We start from the raw sequence: 18,795 nt of genomic DNA, 5'->3' as shown, positions 1-18,795 counted from the left end.
TCTATATCTTACTTTAAAAAAAGCTAATGTTCTCATTACAAGAAATTGTGACACAAAACTAATCTTTGGATTTCTATTTTTGTTCCTATTATTTATTTATTTATTTATTTATTTTTTGCGGTACGCGGGCCTCTCACTGTTGCGGCCTCTCCCATTGCGGAGCACAGGCTCCGGACGTGCAGGCTCAGCGGCCATGGCTCACGGGCCCAGCCGCTCCGCGGCATGTGGGATCTTCCCAGACTGGAGCACGAACCTGTGTCCCCTGCATCGGCAGGCAGACTCTCAACCACTGTGCCACCAGGGAAGCCCTGCTCCTATTATTGAGGTTTGATCTGGGTTTTGTCTATTATACCCTCAAACAAAATGCTTTTAGTTCCAAGGATCATTCTGTTTCTATGAAATATCCTTGTATGTCACAAAAGAATTGCATTCTTGAAATGTTTCAATTTAAGTACAGAGGGTCACTTTGAGCGTACAATCACATGCATGTACTCTTTACCTCCCAAGTAGAGATGGGTGCAGGATTTGTCCCAAACTGTTTTACTTTTAGCAATTCTTCTTATAAAATTCTTTGAGAGGAAACATTTAGAAATTTATTTAACTTTTCATTAAATTACAAACATTTATTCTTGAAAGAGTTCATTCTGTACTTTATCATACTTCTTTCAGGATTATGGCTTTCCAAGAGGAATGAGGTTGTTATTAAAAGGAAGAAAGGCTCTATCAATTCCAAATGGATACTAGGGACTTCCCTGGTGGCGCAGTGGTTAAGAACCTGCCTGCCAATGCAAGGGACATGGGTTCAAGCCCTGGTCCAGGAAGATCCCACATGCCGCGGAGCACCTAAGCCCATGCACCACAGCTACCGAGCCTGTGCTCTAGAGCCCGTGAGCCACAACTACTGAGCCCACGTGCAACAACTACTGAAGCCTGCACGCCTAGAACCTGTGCTCTGCAACAAAACAAGCCACCACAATGAGAAGCCCGCGCACCGCAACTACAGAAAGCTGGCGCGCAGCAACAAAGATCCAATGCAGCCAAAAAAAAACCCAAAAAAGCCCCCCCAAAACAACAACAACAAACAACAACAAAACGAAACGTGAGAAAGACCTTCATAAGGCAAAATCAGTGGTTTAAAAAAATAAAATAAAATAAAATGGATACGAAATGAAACTGACAGTTGCTAGAGCAAGTCCATGAATTTTTGTTAAACAGCATTAAAGATAACAATTATAGATTCTTTGAAGAGTATTGGGAACATTCAGATCTGTAGTCAGTATTTAGTAAGTTTCTTTTAAGGTCACCTGGGGTTATGGTGGTGAAACCGTTCAGTGAGATAGTCTGCAAATGGTTCCCAGGCAAATCAGATTTTTCCTTCCACCTTCTTTTTTCTTTGAGAATAACCAAGGACTTGAATCACTAAGCATTACGTTCTCTCTAAAGCCTTCCTGTTAAGCCCAGATTAAACTGAACCTAAATTCTGTAATTGTTTGGTTTTACTTTTCTTTTGCCTTCAAACTGTCCCATAAGTCTGTCTCTTTCTGTCTCAAAACCATTCTGTCCCCTTCACTCAAGTTGAGCCTATGGGTGGTCATTAACATTTTTCATCCTTTGTATTAACACACATACTACACATCTTGTAAAAAGTGTATCCTTTGTATATTACGCATGAAAGGTAGTATTTCTATGTGGAAGGGGTGTATAAGCAGCAGTTTGGTTGGAAGGGATGAAAGGATGCTGAGAAATGTCAATTGTCAATATCAAAACATGTCGGGTGGTGATGGAGGTTGGGTAGGGTTAAGGCAAAGAGAGCGACAATCTATTAACCTCAGGTTATCCTTGTCAGATTGGTTTGTCATTTCCCACAGCTCATGAGTGAATGAGAACATGTGTCTGAGTAAGAAAACCAGAATGTGAGAACAGACTTTCCAAGAGAATAACAAAGTTCTTCATGGGCTCCAGGAGAATGCATACCTCCAGTCATGGAAGTTGGCAAAAGCGTCTCATGAGTTAGCATCCGGGACTGGCCCTTTTGACAGGTAAATATGGAAGGGGTGGGTATTCCCAAAGGTGGAGGAATAAAACTCACCCTTACCTCCTTCAAACCTTTGCTCAAATGCCATCTTTTCAATGATGTCTTTCCAAACATTCTATTTAAAATTACACTGTATGCCTTTCAACCTTCTTTCCTGCTTTACTTTCCCCCTACAGCTATGACCATTTGATATTGATTTTTTTAAACTTTTTGATCAGGTCTATGATATTTTGGGCCATCTCTCAAAAACTCGATAGACTTTGTAACCACATCCTAAGTTCTTTCCTAAATGTAATTCTCAAATCTGTCTTATTATAATTTTTGGCTTCCTGGTCCTGGGCACTGCCCCCTCCCCCTAACTTAATGGAAGCCACTTTTGAGGGTATTGGAAACAGTAGGCTGGAGTGGAAAGGTAGAAAAGGAACTCATTTAATCTAAGTCACTTTGCAAACCTGAGAAATCTTAATGGGCCTTTTATGCAGAAAACCATTTTCAGTCTTTTTTTCTTCTGCTTAGGATCTAGAAGCAGTTTGATTTTCCCTGCCTTTTTATACCCCAATTCCTTTTCATTTCTGCTTGCAAACTGGTCAGTTCCTGCCTGAACTCAGCTCCTTCTTGCAATACCTTTCTATAAACAGCGAGAAGAACCAACATGTGCTAATATTCTGGGTATTTGCAACTACTTTCCTTAGAGCTATAGGATCATTAAGCACTTTCTTTGCCTTCCAAGTTATCACATAACATTGGTCTTTTTCTTTCCAGATTGTGATGTCTACGCTCCTTCCACCTACTGCGCAGCTGCTAAGCTAATGCCATATATTTTTGTTTTTCTTAAGGCAGCACTCTGATGTACCATCTTCAGTATTAGCTGTGGTGATGCTGAAGGGCAGAATATGCCACCCCAAAATATGACTGTAGTAGTTCAGGACATGCCACCTCCAAGTATGCTGCTTTGGTCTATTGATTATTTTAAGCTGTAGGCACTTGAAAAACAGCAAATGCAGGGAGAGGCTTTTCTCTTTACTCTCCTTATCTGCCTAAAACCACATCCTCTAAAAAACACTCCTGTCAATTGACATAACTCCCCTCCCTAGGAGTCTCACCAACCAGGGAAGATTGACTCTTATCACAGGAGAGGAGACTAGAAATTGATACTACAGCCAGCCAAACTTTGTCACAAACTATTATACCTCCAGTCTATCCTTCTAAGGGCCCATTCATTTTTCCTAAAAATCACTCTCCCCTAAGAGGTCTATATCCCCTCTTTTTTCTCTATTAAGATGGTATTTAAGTCAGAATTCTAAGTCACCTTGGGGAGTTACTCAATTTCCCATGGGTATCTCCCAGGTATACATGAAGTATACCTGTTAATAGATTTCTATTTGTTTTTCTTTTGTTATTGTTTTTTATTACAGGGGTCTCAACTGAGAACACAGAGCGTAGAGGGAAAATTAGTTTTCCTTCCCTACAGTGCTCAAACACAAAAAAATGACCCAAATACAAGAGAAGTTTATTCCTTGTTCACATAACAAAAGTGGGTATTTCTTGAGTGTAGGCAGATTTCCTCTATGTAGTAATTCAGGGATCCAGAAATTTTCCATGTCACGGCTCTTCCATCCTTTTGGGGCCTGTTATTACTGTCATTCAGGCAGCAGAAGAAAGAAGGCATGGAGGGAAGGCTTCCTTTCTCTAAACTCTTGGCCCAGAAAAGGCCTACATCACTTTTGTGTACATTCCAGTCACATGGCCACACCTAACTGCAAGGGAGGTTGGACATACAGTGCCCAGGAAGAATAGAAGACAATTTTGTTGCACAACTAATGGACCGTCATACAAAGTCCCCTCCAGGAACCTGTGAAAGCTCAGAGTCCTTGCATACTGAAGGCACACCAACTTATAGATGCATAGCTCTACACTGCTTGTTCATGATGAACTCACATTTCACTATGGTCTTTGATTTTTCCCTTCTGTGTGACTTATAGTTTAAAATTTTGCAAGCATTACTCTGTATTTGTCCTTAAGATAACTTTAATTTCTGTGTTTCTGAACCTTCTACTACTTAATTAAAGTGATCTGGAATTCTGATTATAACCCTCAAGTAACTGCTCTCTCCTTATCCATAGATGCCATCTTCTGGTTTCCTGGACATTTTCTAGAGACCACAATTCACAGGTCTGATGAAAAAAAAGAGGCTAAATATTACTCGTCAGAGGATGAACTCTTATGGCTCATGTTTCTTACATTCCTTATCTGAGAGTGAATCCACTTATGGCTGTATGATGTAGATCTTATTTGTATAAGGAATAAATTATTCTAGGCAATATCTTAGGTCCTATGAAAGTCAACCTTTAGTATATATCATTTATCTTGATGAACTTTGATCAACTGATCTCTTGACCAGTAAGCACTCCGATGCTCCTGCAAGGGATCGGGTGACCCCAAGAGATTGTTATGACAAAATCAAAGCTGTGTTTCCTTTATCGTCTCTAAATTGCTTGGCCCAATATTTTTTTTGAAATACACCTGACAAACAAGAAGGTCTGTGATATGTAGATTTAGATTTGCTAAAATAGAAATACCATAAAATACCATACTCCCAGTCACTATTTTCCCTCTAGTCTCTTAGCTGCTCCTGCATTATTCACACATAGTAGAAAAATAGTTTTTTAATGTTTGATGTCAATTACTTAGATATACTGAAAGAAAATGTGCTGAGATGGTTTGAGCACATGATTAATGAAGAAATAAAGAAGCAGGCGTGTTGCTGGAGACGGCAGGAGAGATGGCTGATTGCCCAGGCCCACAGCGCTTCTGGACAACATTGCAAAGGGAGCCAGGTCTGCCCGCGGCAAGCCCCCAGCTCCTTCCATCTGGACTCCCACCCTTAGCGCATCCCAGGGTCCTTCCTTACTCTCAGCTGGCCACGGAAGAATCTCAGCAAGTTTTTTTTCAAACCTGATAAAGATTTCAGGTGAAACTTCTCCTTAAATCATGTTCACAAGGAACTCCCTTAAATGAAGACAAATCTGTGGGATGGAAGCAGAATGGCTCCATGTTTTTCATCTAAAAACTGGGTTAATAATCCCAAGCTTTCTTTAAGTTGCAGAGATCACATGATAAATATTTGATACTTAGCAGTGTGCTGGGCACAAAGTCAAGTGTAGAACAACTGTTAAATCCCTTCTCTCTCCTTTTCTGGTGGGTAGAGGGATTTGACGCCATTCCTTAACAGCTACCCCTTGCCGTGACTTTGTCACTTTCTTTCTCTTCAGAGGGTAGGGTGAGTATAAGGGCCTTAATTTATCTTGTTAACTACCCTATCTCTGGCACTAGCAAAGGCAATGTGTTATTAATATACTGCCTTTCAACTGCAAATCCACCCTCTTTGTCCTGCTTTGTGAGGCTCGAGCTGTACCCTGTAAACATTTCTCCTCTGATAGCTGGTCAGCGTTAGGCTTTGTCAAGAGAGGGCTGTAGAGAGTAAGATACAGCAGAGGAAGGGGCTTCGTCTGGTTCCCACGTGCTTTCTTCCCTCCTATGACGCAGCTTTTTGGTGGCATATGTGAGTCCCCGCTGCACTTATTCTCTGGAAATTTTTCTGACACCACAGCAAACAGCTACCTCTAGACTAGCTCTGGCCTGCAGGCGCCCTGGTTAATTTCTCCACCACTCAGTGGGCTACTGACTCCAAGGAGACCTGAATCTCAGCCTTGGGATGGGGAGTGGTGAAAAAGGCTCTATCAAGTTCTTAGTTCCTTCCTGTGTATTCTTTCTCATCCTGGGGGTAGTAGTTGCTCCCTGCACTTGTGTTTTCTCTCATATGCCTTTTAGTAGTCAGTCACCATTTACTAGTTAATACTAGTTTATATAAAATTTTTCCTATTCACATTACTGGTGAGGTTTCTGACTGGACCTTAACTGATCTTGCTGACTAAACGAATGGGCTGTCTACACTAAGCCAGGCTCCCGATATGGTGGCCAGGGTTTTAGGGCAAGGAGGAGCGGGACTACTGAATGAGAGAAGAATACACCCTGCCTTTCCCTGTTTATACTTCCGTCTACTCACGCCTTGCCTGCGAGCCCAGGGCTTGTTCCCTCATCTCATCACCACCAGGTTCAGCCTAGTCTATCAACATGGAGGCGTCTTTTGCCTGGGATCCCAACATTCTCTCTCTAAAGGAGTGAACAAACAAGACTTGCGGTGTAACCTCTTAAAGATCACCGGTCCCTGCACTGGGTCAATACCTTTTCCCTTCGAGATTCTGATCATGCTCTCTGTACCTTCTCCTTTCTTCTTTCTCAAGAGTATGAAGCTGATTCTTAGCCCAGATCACAGTCCACTTTCAAAATGTGACTAAAATGTGAGAGAATAGAAGAACACTCATGATCAGACAGCCTCAAAGCAAATGCAATTATCAGGAAAAGATCTAAGAGATGTATTTGTGGGCCAGTGGGAATTTTAATCACTCCACAGTTATACAGCTATTAAAACAAAACGGTAGAAGACAGGAAGTGTCTTTAATCAAGTCAAGTCTTTGTGGTGGTGGCTGATGAATATGCAAAAGCTGTTCTGAATTTTGTTTTTAGGGCACAGAGAACGGCCGCATAGGCATCCCTAATAACTGTTTTTAGGTTATAAGAAAGGAATGGATTTGTTAATCAAGGATGTCAAACGCTTAAAGAGATACAGACATTTTTGATTTTAGAAAACAACAAATTGATTCCTAAACACCTGAGCTCTGATTTTCAGATTGAAATATGTCTTTTTTTTTTTTTTTTTTTGTCTGGTACGCGGGCCTCCTACTGTTGTGGCCTCTCCCGTTGCGAAGCACAGGCTCCGGACGCACAGGCTCAGCGGCCATGGCTCATGGGCCTAGCCGCTCCGCGGCGTGTGGGATCTTCCCGGACTGGGGCACGAACCCGTGTCCCCTGCATCAGCAGGCGGACTCTCAACCACTGCGCCACCAGGGAAGCCCCAGATTGAAATATTTCTGGCAATTAGCATTACTGTATTTATTGAGTTAGTCAATGCCCAAAGGCAAAATCCTAAAGTTACGTGAGGCTCTAAGCAGAAAATGGCAGAACTTAGAGATGATTCTCTCAAGAAACTTACATCAAGCTTTTCCAGAAATCACACTTCCTGTGTCAAACTTCCTTTGTAATTGAAGAGACAGATAATTTCCTATACCTTAAACCTTTGCCTACTCCTTGATACTCCCTTAACCCATCATTCTACAGTAATTCTCATTTCTACCTCTATTTTCATTTTTTGGATCCTGTTTAAAATGTATTCAGACATACATATGTTCTTGATTAGAATCCAAGTTCGAGTGGCTTGTATTATAGTTATAGGCAAGTAGATGAATGAATGAATTACACCTGCTCATTCCTTCAAGGTTTGTTGAGTACCTACTACGGCCAGGCACCAGGGAGAGTCAGACACTGGTCCCACCTGAAGAAGAATGGTAAGGAGTCTTTGCCCTCGGAAGGTTCTCAATCTGCTGAGGGAGACACAGCATGTCAACAAATAGCTGCTGTGTAGAGAAGCATATGTTCCAGCTATAGGTTAACCCAAATGGGGGGTAATCAACTCTTTCTCAATTTCCCTGCATTACAGATTAGGGAGTGGAGGCACAGAGAAGATAGGTAATTTGCTGACACTCATACGACATGAAAGAGTCTGGATATGATCCTAGGAAGTATACCTCCAGGGGTTATACTCTCAATGATCACCATGCTAACTGCTTTTCACATTTGACCTGTCCAAGACTCACATGGCTAAATATTTAATATATGTGTTTGGATGGTGATAGTCAATCCTTTTAAGTCCCTGGTACTTATTTACATGCTGGTGCCCATTTCTCTAAAACAGTTGTCATCCTTCTCACCAAGGACCTCTAAAACAAAGTAAGGCAGGGAAAATCACTCCACATGTATGTAGCTAGAGAAAAAAAAATATGGTAGGAAACAGGAAACTTTTAAAAATCAAGCAAACTCTGTGACTGTGGCTGATGAACAGGCTGCTCTAAGTTCATGGGTCCAAGAAATGGCACCAAAGTATAGACTGTACACTGGATAGGAAACCTCTCAGTCACCAAGAAGCCTCATCTCTGTCCTTGAAAAAGAACTTCATCTATTCCCATATCCTCGATCACATGTTCACATCCTTTAAAAGTGGAAATAGTGAGATTCGCACTGGACAAAGTGAAAATCATGCCCTCCAGTTCTTGCTAGTTTTCCAGGTGAAATCACAAGAATAACTACAAGGGTGATTTACAAAGAACAGGAAAAGAAGTGAAAGCCGATGGGTGGGTCAGGAGGGAATCATGGTCTTTTCTACGTCTTGTCTGGGCTGTGTTCCTAGGAGTGAGCGCCTGACTGTGCACATAAAGCTCTTTTAGCACCAGTTGAAGACTCGCTCTTTTCTCTCCCATCAGTGCCTCCCCAGTCACTGTATGAAATTCAGGGATCCACTAAATTGCAGATCTGTAAGAAACTCATTCCCCTGGGGATGGGTTGGGGGAGGAAAGATGCTGTAAGTACGAAGTGCCAAGGATGCCAGGATATACTGTCTGTAGACTTCAGTGAAGGTCAAAGAATTCAAGGGCAATCCATGCTTTAGCCGAGTCTTCAAAGGTGAGTGGTGTTGACAAGCAGGGCAAAGAAGAGAAGAGCATTCCAGACAAGAGGCACAGCTTGAGAAAAGGCCCTTCAGAGAGACACTATAATCAGGTCAGTACAGCGAGGGTGAAGAACACTGAGGCAGGGGCAGTGATGGATGCTGAGAAAGGTCTGAGAGACAGGCAGCGTGTGGTTTTCAAGCGCTCCATGGGTCATGCCAAAGAGTTTGAAGTCTATACCCTTGGCCAGTGGTCGACTTCCCTTTCTACCTATGGATTCACCTAGAGAGTGTTTAAAAAGATTACTAATAATCAAGCCTTACCCAAGCAACTGAGTCAGAATCTCTGGCAGGGGGACCAGATATCAGCTTCCGAGATGATTCAATGTGTAGTCTGGGCTGGAGATACTGCTGTTGACAATGGGTGGGGGGGGATACTTAAAAGGTTTTAAGTAGAGATGGGACGTGGTCAGTTTTTCATTTCAGAAAGATCACCTTGACTACAGTATGGAAAATAGGTAGGAGTCATACATGAGGTGATGGAAAGGCAGTTTGGGAGATGAGTGCAAATCAGGATAAAGGCAATCAGGGTCAGAACTAAGGCAATGGCAGTGAGAATACAAACAAGGTAGGTAGCTGCCATCTTTCACCTCGGATTTATTGACAGACTGGAAAGGATATGTGGGTGGGGTGGGTTATAAAAATGACCACAAATTTTTCTCATGTCTGCATTCACACCTTGCAATCATTTCATCAAGAACTGGAGTCTGTTTTCCCAGTCCTTGAATCTGGGCTGGCCCTCTGACTTCCTTTGTCTGGTGGAATGTGGTAGAAGTATATCTGAGTTTCTTCAATAAGTGGTGCTGGGAAAACTGGACAGCTACATGTAAAAGAACAAAATTAGAACACTCCCTAACACCATACACAAAAATAAACTCAGGATGGATTAAAGACCTAAATGTAAGGCCGGACACTATCAAACTCTTAGAGGAAAACACAGGAAGAACACTCTTGGACATAAATCACAGCAAGATCTTTTTTGACCCACCTCCTAGAGAAATGGAAGTAAAAACAAAAATAAGCAAATGGGACCTAATGAAACTTCAAAGCTTTTGCACAGCAAAGGAAACCATAAACAAGATGAAAAGGCAACCCTCAGAATGGGAGAAAATATTTGCAAATGAAGCAACTGACAAAGGATTAATCTCCAAAATATACAAACAGCTCATGCAGCTCAATATCAAAAAAACAAACAACCCAATCAAAAAATGGGTGGAAGACCTAAATAGACATTTCTCCCAAGAAGACATGCAGATGGCCAAGAGGCACATGAAAAGATGCTCAACATCACTAATTATTAGAGAAATGCTAATCAAAACTACAATGAGGTATCACCTTATACCAGTTAGAATGGGCATCATCAGACAATCTACAAACAGTAAATGCTGGAGAGGGTGTGGAGAAAAGGGAACCCTCTTTCACTGCTGGTGGGAATGTAAATTGATACAGCCACTATGGAGAACAGTATAGAGGTTCCTTAAAAAACTAAAAATAGAATTACCATATGACCCAGCAATCCCACTACTGGGCATATACTCAGAGAAAACCATAATTCAAAAAGACACATACACCTCAATGTTCATTGCAGCACTATCTACAATAGCCAGGTCATGGAAGCAACCTAAGTGTCCATCGACAAATGAATGAATAAAGATGTGGTACACATATACAGTGGAATATTAGCCATAAAAAGGAACCAAATTGGGTCATTTGTAGAGATGTGGATGGACCTAGAGACTGTCACACAGAGTGAAGTCAGAAAAAGAAAAACAAATATCGTATATTAACACATATTTGTGGAATCAAAAAAATGTCACAGAAGAACTGGTTTGCAAGGCAGAAATAGACACACAGACGCAGAGAACAAATGTATGGACACCCAGGGGGGAAAGGGGGGGTGGGATGAAGTGGAAGACTGAGATTAACAAACATATACTAATATGTATAAAATAGATAACTAATGAGAACCTGCTGTATAGCACAGGGAACTCTTTCACTTCGCTGTACAGTAGAAACTAACACAACATTGTAAAACAACTATACCCCAATTTAAAAAAATTATATGAAACAAACAAGAAGTATATCTGAGTTTCAAGCTTGGGTTCAAGGAGCTTTGTAAGTTTCCTCTTGGATCCCTGTGACCCCCAGGCTAGCCAGCTAGACCATAAGAGACACATGGTCCAGCTGTCCTGTCATCCCAGCACACAGCCAACCACTAGACGTGAGAGTGATGGCAGATGCATGAATGAGCTCAGTTGAGATCACCTTCTATGGGAGACTGGTTGGACCTGACCTCTCAAACTGTCCAGTTTCAAGCACTTTAGGAATAGCAATTACTATCATCCAGTAAGAGCAACTATTAGGTTGACCAAAACTTCGTCTGGGTTTCTCCGTAACACCTTACAGAGAACCTTGAACAAAAGTTTTGGCCAACCCAATACTTCTAAAGTTTAAAAACTCTTCTCAGAGCAGGTTGTTTAAACATCAAAACTGAGACATCTTGCAAACAGAAAGGAAACATTTAAGTTGACCAACTTAAAATACAGTGGACCTAGAGTGTCATACAGAGTGAAGTAAGTCAGAAAGAGAAAAACAAATACATTAATGCATATATGTGGAATCTTAAAAAAAAAAAAAAAGGTACCGATGAACCTAGTTACAGGGCAGGAATAAAGAGGTAGACATAGAGAATGGACTTGAGGACTTGGGGTGGGAGGGGGAAGCTGGGGGGAAGTGAGAGTAGCATGGACATATATACACTACTGAATGTAAAATAGTTAGCTAGTGGGAATCAGCAGCATAGCACACGGAGGTCAGCTCAGTGATTTGCGATGACCTAGAGGGGTGAGATAGGGAGGATGGGAGGGAGACGCAAGAGGGAGGGGATATGGGGATATGTGTATGCGTATGGCTGATTCGCTTTGTTGAGCAACAGAAGCTAACAGAGTATTGTGAAGCAATTATACTCCAATAAATATCTATTAAAAAAATATGGTGGTATTTGTCCAAGGTCATGTTGTCAACCTATTTGAGTAAATTAAATAAAGGATCTGGGGTAGTCATAATAAGAGTACTGTAGGGTTTTTTGTTTTACTTTTGAAAAAATGTTTCCAATGTATTCCTATCTTTCCCGCAGATTGTATTGTTTCTCTTAATATGTTTTTGTTATTGAGTTTACTCAATATAGCCACACAGAGGGAGAAAACTGCATACCACGTCTGAAATTTTTATTCCTGAAATTTAATCCATTACTGCATTTGGACATCTGTCTGGATTATAAGGAGCTTTCTTACTTTCAAAAATCATGCCAGAGAAAGCAAAAGTAATGTTGCTTCATTACTTTACAAAGCCTTTAACAAAAAAAAGGTAAATGCTGTTTCCTGCCGCAAACATTTTGACAGATCAAAGTTTTGGTCTCTTCTTCACTTTTATCTTTCAATGTCGTTCATAATGGTTCTGTGTATCATCAGCTAGCTCACTGAGTCAGTGGCTGCTTGAGGCCACTTTATTAGATTTTTATTGCTAAGTTACCACAAATTTAGCGGCTCAATTCTTACTTTACCATTTCTGTAGGACAAAAGTGGCTTGATTTTATGCTTAGGGTGTCACAGGGCTGAAAAAGGTGTCAGCTTAGGCTTCAGTCTCATCTGGGGCTCAGGATCCTCTTACATTCTCAATGGTTGCTGGTAAAATTTCACTGTAGCTGTAGGACTGAGGTCTCTGTTTTCTTCTAGTCAACTGGGGGCAACTGTCAATAACTAGAGTCCTCCTGCAGTTTCTTGTTACATGGTAGCTCTCAGCTTGGATGTTTGATTTCCTTCAGGCCAGCAGGTGTCCATCTTTCTATTTCTTCTTTTGCAGTCATGTGGGTAAAACACTCTGTTTTTAAAGTGCTCACCTGATTAGGTCAGGCCCACCTGGATAATCTCCCTATTTTAAGATCAACTGATTTGGTACCTTACTTACATTTGCAAAATCCTTTTAAAGCAGTACCTAGATTAGTGTTTGATGGAACAGCTGGGAGAAGGTGTGTATATACCAGGGCTAAGAATTTTGAAGGCCATCTTAGAATTCTGCCTTTCTCAGCCATGCTTAAGAGATCCTCTAATGGCACAATTGGTTTCTAATGAAACTTGGAACAAATAACTCGCATAGCAAGAATTCTATCGTCCATCTTCCTTCTCACAAGTTTCCCAGTCCATTCCACCATCCAGTTGGATGTTCGAGCTTGTAAGCTCCTAGGGACCACAGGTGTTCTGGAGCTCTGATAGGCCCAGCTGTATGACTTGGGTGGGTACCAAGGAGGATTAGAGAAAAGCGCATTCAACTATAGCATGATACTGAGGAGAGAGGTCACACCTGGGAAAGGCAGCAGCCAAGTTCACAGCCAAGCAAAGGAGAAAGGATGAAGGCTTCCTCATAAGAAGTGCAGTTTTTTCCCATGGAAATTTATGAGTCTAGATATGTCACTCAAAGATATCAAGAAAACTAATACTTTTGAGGCTATGTTTTAGTTTGAAAAAACAATAAACTTTTGGATACAGGACAGTTTTTTATCCTACAGATCTCTGATGAGAAAACTGGAAACAAACATCATTAATTTTTCTTTCAACAAGGCTGTGTCAGTTCTCTTAAGAGAAACTTTGTGATTTTACATAAAGCCATTTCTATTCCTTCAGAGCACAAAGAATCTGTGAAGAAATCTAGTCCAATCTGGTGTTTGGACTTTAATTTTACTCACCTGCAAACTATCCCCTTTCCATCATAACTTTATTTAAATCATGGTTATGTTCTGAATTAGCAGTTTAATTGGTTGGTGCTTTCTCAATCCAGTTCTCTGGAGGCACGGTTTTCTGTTTAACTTTGTTTTAATTCTTCAGCAAAACCATAAAATTTAATTAGGAAAGTAACCAGCTTTGTAACAGCACTTCTCTGTCTAATTAGCTATGCTCTGACCATACTGTCTCAGATTCCATTCAACAATGCACATACACTTTGCATTTGTTCAGGTTTCAGATAAGGCACTGTGAATTTAGCCTAAGCATATATTTCAACTGCTTTTCACTTTTCCATAAATGCTTGGTTACAGTCAGTGAAATCAGAAAAAGTAACTTAAAGCATTCATATATGCTATTAAACCAAGAGCCATCAAAGGCCAACATGTAGGAATGCTATCTTACCGTGCATATTCGTTTCTATTGCTGCAGAACAAATTACCACAAACTCAGCTTAAAATAATACCCATTTATCATCTTACAGTTCTGTAGGTCAGAGGTCCAGACACAGCTGGCTGGATTTTTTCTTCAAGATCTCACTGAGCAAAAATCAAGATAAAAGCTGGGCTGGGATTTCATCTGGACCTCAGGGTTGTCTTCCAAGCTCATATGGTTGTGGCAGAATTCAGTTCCTTATGGTTGTAGGACTGACATCTCCATTTCCTTGCTGCCTGTCAGCTGCAGAGGCTCTCACATCCTAGCAGCCACTATCCTTATCACATGGCTCCCATGGGCAGTTCACAACATAGCAGCTTGACTATGTGCCGGGGGGAGCACTTCTCTGACTTCTTCCTCTGCCAACAGCTGGAGAAAACACTCTGCTTTTTTTTTTTTTTTTTTTTTGCTGTACGCGGGCCTCTCACTGTTGTGGCCTCTCCCGTTGCGGAGCACAGGCTCCGGACGCACAGGCTCAGCGGCCATGGCTCACGGGCCCAGCCGCTCCGCGGCATATGGGATCCCCCCAGACCGGGGCACGAACCCGTATCCCCTGCATCGGCAGGCGGACTCTCAACCACTGCGCCACCAGGGAGGCCCAACACTCTGCTTTTAAGGGGCTCACCTGATTAGGTTAGGCCCACCCCACGTAATCTCCCTCTTGCTGCATAATACTTTACGTATCAAGAGAATGACTATTCGATCACAGTAACAGGCCCCAGCCCACACTCAGAGGAGAGATTATGCAGGGTGTACACCATGGGGCAGAAATGCTGGGGCCACCTTCGAATTCTGTCTGCCACACTGTGCTGTAGGGAAAGAAGGCAACTCAAGGCCTCCCAGCAAACCCTCCTCTCTTCCCCTTGGAGGCGGTGCACAGGGGGTGCAAAGGAGATGTTAACAATGGCCCCAATTCTGTCCCATCAGCTCCACAGGGCGTCAGATGGCAGACACTCATATTCTTTCTTCTCTGCCTGGCCAGAACTGCCGCTTTCTGTAGCGCAAGAGGAGCACGTGATGAAATCATATGAATTTAAAACGACCTCAAGTTAACATGATGCTTATTGATGGAAATGGAGTTAAGCTCAGTGCCTCCAACTTCAGCCTAATAAAACAATTTCTTTAGCGAAAGAAATGAAACGTGCAGAAAAGAGTTATTAGAGCAGGCCCGAATCTGCTAGACTTAGAACGGCCTGCCTGCAAGATGGGCATGGGAACTTAGAGTGTGGGAGGGCCCCTACCAGCCTAACCGAGAAGAGCAGTTCACGGTGCCTAAAGTGTTTGTGCAAACAGTACAGCTCACGCTGAACCCCTGCTCTCCTGCAGGAGCCTGGAATTTTGGTGTGTGTGAGGCAAGGGGGCTACGTGATCAGGCTCAATAAAATCCCCAGGCGCTACGTCTATGGCGAGCTTCACATGTGTCATCCCAACTTGTTACCGAAGGAACTAAGAACATCCTGTGTGACTCTCCTGGAAGACGATTCTTGGAAACCTGTGCCTGGGTTCTCCTGGACTTCACGCCATGTGCCTTTTCTTTTTGCTCATTTTGCTTTGTATCCTTTTACGTAATAAATCATAGGTCTGATTAGGACTATAGGCTGAGCTGTGAGCCTCCTCCTGCAATCACTGAACCCGGGGGTGGTCTTGGTGACCCCTGACTCAAGGAATAAAGTAAGTAAGAGCATGATAATGATCACATTCTGAGACCAGGCTCCAATGCCCTGGAAACTTGGCCTTAATCCTCTCCATTGTGAAGACGATCAGCGTACACAGACTAGAGGCAAGAGGTAGCCTCACCTGGGTTCCAGAGGGTTTGGCGCTGCTTAGATGTGTGTCCCAATTCTGCACTATGACCTGGGGCAAGTTCCTTAACCTCTGTCTGTCTCTCCCAGTTTCTCTATCTGTAAGATAGCGGTAATGATAGTACCCAATTCATAGGGTCCTTAAAATGAGGCAATTCATAGAAAGCACTTAGCACTGTGACTGGCATGTAGTGACTGCAAGGGGCTGGATGTAATTGTGACGTGGACTCACCAGAACATGTCAACACTGGAAAGTTAACTCCCCACCCCCCCTTACTCTGTTCCCCTCTTTCCTCACCAGTCCCTCCCCTCTTCTCTCGGTTATCTTCTAAGCTCCTTTGCATACAAACTGTTTCCTCCCCTAGTTTATTCCCTTTCCTTAAGGACCAAATGAAAACAATATGCAGCATCATTTTTAAGAACAAAAAAGGCACAATGTAAACGTGCTGTCATTAGGGTCCACTGTCCTGTCTGTGCTCAACATCTTTCGGTTCCATCTACAATGATTGATGAGTTTATAAGTAATCCCCACAGTTCTCACTGATGTAATCTTATTGCTTTTGATAATGGTAAGTGATCACTGCATACAGAATGATGCAATTTCATTTTTATAACTCTGTAAGGCTTACCATGTAAATATATTCACAAACTGGGAGAAAAGTCCTTTGACAAGTCATGTTTTCCAATATTTGGTTCAGAATATTTGTTCCTTGGAACACTGCACTCTAAGATGTAAAGGGGCTATTGTTTTTTTCCAGTGATATTTCTATAACACAATGGAGACAGAAACTTCTGCTTGAAACTTGCTTTGTTTTTGTGTAACTTTTGAGTCCCTGGTGGGTTATTCAGAGAGTGTTCAGGTATCGCTGCTGAAAAGGCTATAATGGGGTTGATGATCATATGTGACCAGAGGAAGGTCAATGTCAGTGCCCAGAAGCAGGGATTTTTTTGAGGGGGAGAGGAGGTTTAGGAAATGCCTGGTGAGCACAGTCTCTCTGGTACTGGGTAAAATCACGACAGTTTGGAATAAGCTTCTGCATCCTCACTCTGAGCCCTTCCCATGGGACCCCCAAGCTTAAACAGGACACTGCATGTGTAGGGGCTGCAGATGAGGAAGAAGAAAGGAAATCAATAAAAGTTCAAAACCTCATTTACAAATAAATTCAATACCTGAAGGGAAGATGTCAAAGAGAAACATCAGAGCAGAAATAAAAGACCCAAAGTCTGATAATTATAAATATCTCCAGAAGCCACCGATTCTGTCATCCCTCCTCTGTCATCCCCCTAACACCGTCTCCAGGTAGGACTGTATGGCAGTCCCAGGACACTTGCTTGTCTATCCCACACTGAAGGTTAATGACGCCTCCCTGGCAAGTCTCCTTTGCTGTCTATTAAAATGAAGCTAAACCACCACATACTTTATGGGATGCTTCTGTTCTTGGTAGGCATGGAAAAGAGCCCATCACAACACTTCTCATCATAAGCTTTTAGCTTTTAGCTGAAGTTAACACTCAGTTATATTGTAGTAATGGGGAGACGAGTAACCCTCTAACTCTAAAAACCATAGAATTCATCAAAGATTGAATAATCAAAGCCCTTCAACCTTTGCCAACAAAATTCTCTTATCGGACGCACTGAAACATAGCAAAATTAATTAACTTGAATTTCTAGCTTTCTTTTCCTCAACTCACATCTGCTTGAAGTTTTAATTAGAAGGAAAGTGTCTAGATGATCAGCAGGGAGATTTCAAGGAGAAGTGAAGCTTTGGAAAATTACAAACTAAATCCATTTGTTAAAAAAAATTTACTGAGCTCCTAGGATATTCAAGACACTCACTGAGAACAGAGCAATGAACAAAAATAGACAAGCTCTCTCATGAAGCTTACATTCTACTAAGGGACATGGAAAATAAATGAACTAGTAAACAGATAATTGGTCAGATATATAATATTTTGAGTAACCTTAACTATCCTTTAAAGGCACTTTCAAGCTATCTCTTATCATTTTCTTCCCTTGACTAATGAAGTCCAATTATTCAACTCTAGTCAGCAAAACCCTGTAAACACATTATTGAGCATAATGATAAGTGAGTGGACACTCGCTTACCTTCAGTTGCTGGTATATTTTCTTCAGTGCATATGCTTCCTCTTCTGTACCGGGAATAAGTCTTATCACCTTATCACTATAAGAAAAGGAAAGCAATGGTGATATTTACCTTTCAAACATAAAGATATAACCATCTCTATCTTCTTACCTTTTAAAAAAACTGCCTCTGCATTTAAGAAAAACAGCAAAACTTTGGACTGGCCAGCAGGAATTTTATCCTCTCCTTGCTACTCTCTGATTGTATTGGTCTTTTTTCCTCTGTCTGAACACTATTCATTTTTTCATCAGCTTTTGAAGATTACAAACTGACACTCAAGCAGAGAAAGGCCAAAAACACAGGAACAGTGGCAACAGGACAAGAATGCTCATGGTATCTCAAAGCAGATACCAAGAACAAAAACTCCTGATGACAGGGGAAAAAAAACAAACTACTTTTTATTTTATTTTTTAAATTAATTAATTAATTAATTTTTGGCTGTGTTGGGTCTTCATGGCCGCACACGGGATTTCTCTAGTTGCGGCGAGCAGGGTCTGCTCTTCATGGTGGTGTGCGGGCTTCTCTTGTTGCGAAGCATGGGCTCTAGGAGCATGGGCTTCAGTAGTTATGGCACGTGGGCTCAGTAGCTGTGGCTCGCGGGCTCTAGAGCACAGGCTCAGTAGTTGTGGCGCACGGGCTTAGTTGCTCCGCGGCATGTGGGATCTTCCCAGACCAGGGCTCGAACCCGTGTCCCCTGCATTGGCAGGCAGATTCTTAACCACTGTGCCGCCACGGAAGCCCCAAAACTACTTTTTAAATTAACTTAATGCTGAAAAATAATGTGACTTTTGATGAGAGAACCTGTGAAATCCATACACAGCAGAACATTTCTGGTTTGGATTCTTCCCATTGATTGAGAATAGTAAAGATAAGCCCATCTCTACGGGGCTTTTTATTTCTCAAGTACAGAGTTTCCCAACTGGTAT

At 41.9% G+C, this 18,795-nt stretch overlaps 1 protein-coding gene across 1 annotated transcript in view; it reads right to left on the bottom strand.

Annotated features, from left to right (window-relative positions):
- The window catches only part of CPA6 (carboxypeptidase A6), a 273,469-nt gene that overhangs the window by 149,093 nt on the left and 105,581 nt on the right, over nt 1-18,795 (bottom strand). The window contains exon 2 of the mRNA XM_082600904.1: nt 17,833-17,908. Coding sequence (XP_082457030.1) covers nt 17,833-17,908 — 76 coding nt within the window. The remainder of the gene's footprint in view (nt 1-17,832; nt 17,909-18,795) is intronic.

Source organism: Mesoplodon mirus, assembly GCF_964341445.2.
Source record: "Mesoplodon mirus genome assembly, chromosome: 16".
NCBI lineage: Eukaryota > Metazoa > Chordata > Mammalia > Artiodactyla > Ziphiidae > Mesoplodon > Mesoplodon mirus.
The sequence above is the reverse complement of the archived record's forward strand: the minus strand, read 5'-3'. Positions and strand labels throughout refer to the sequence as shown.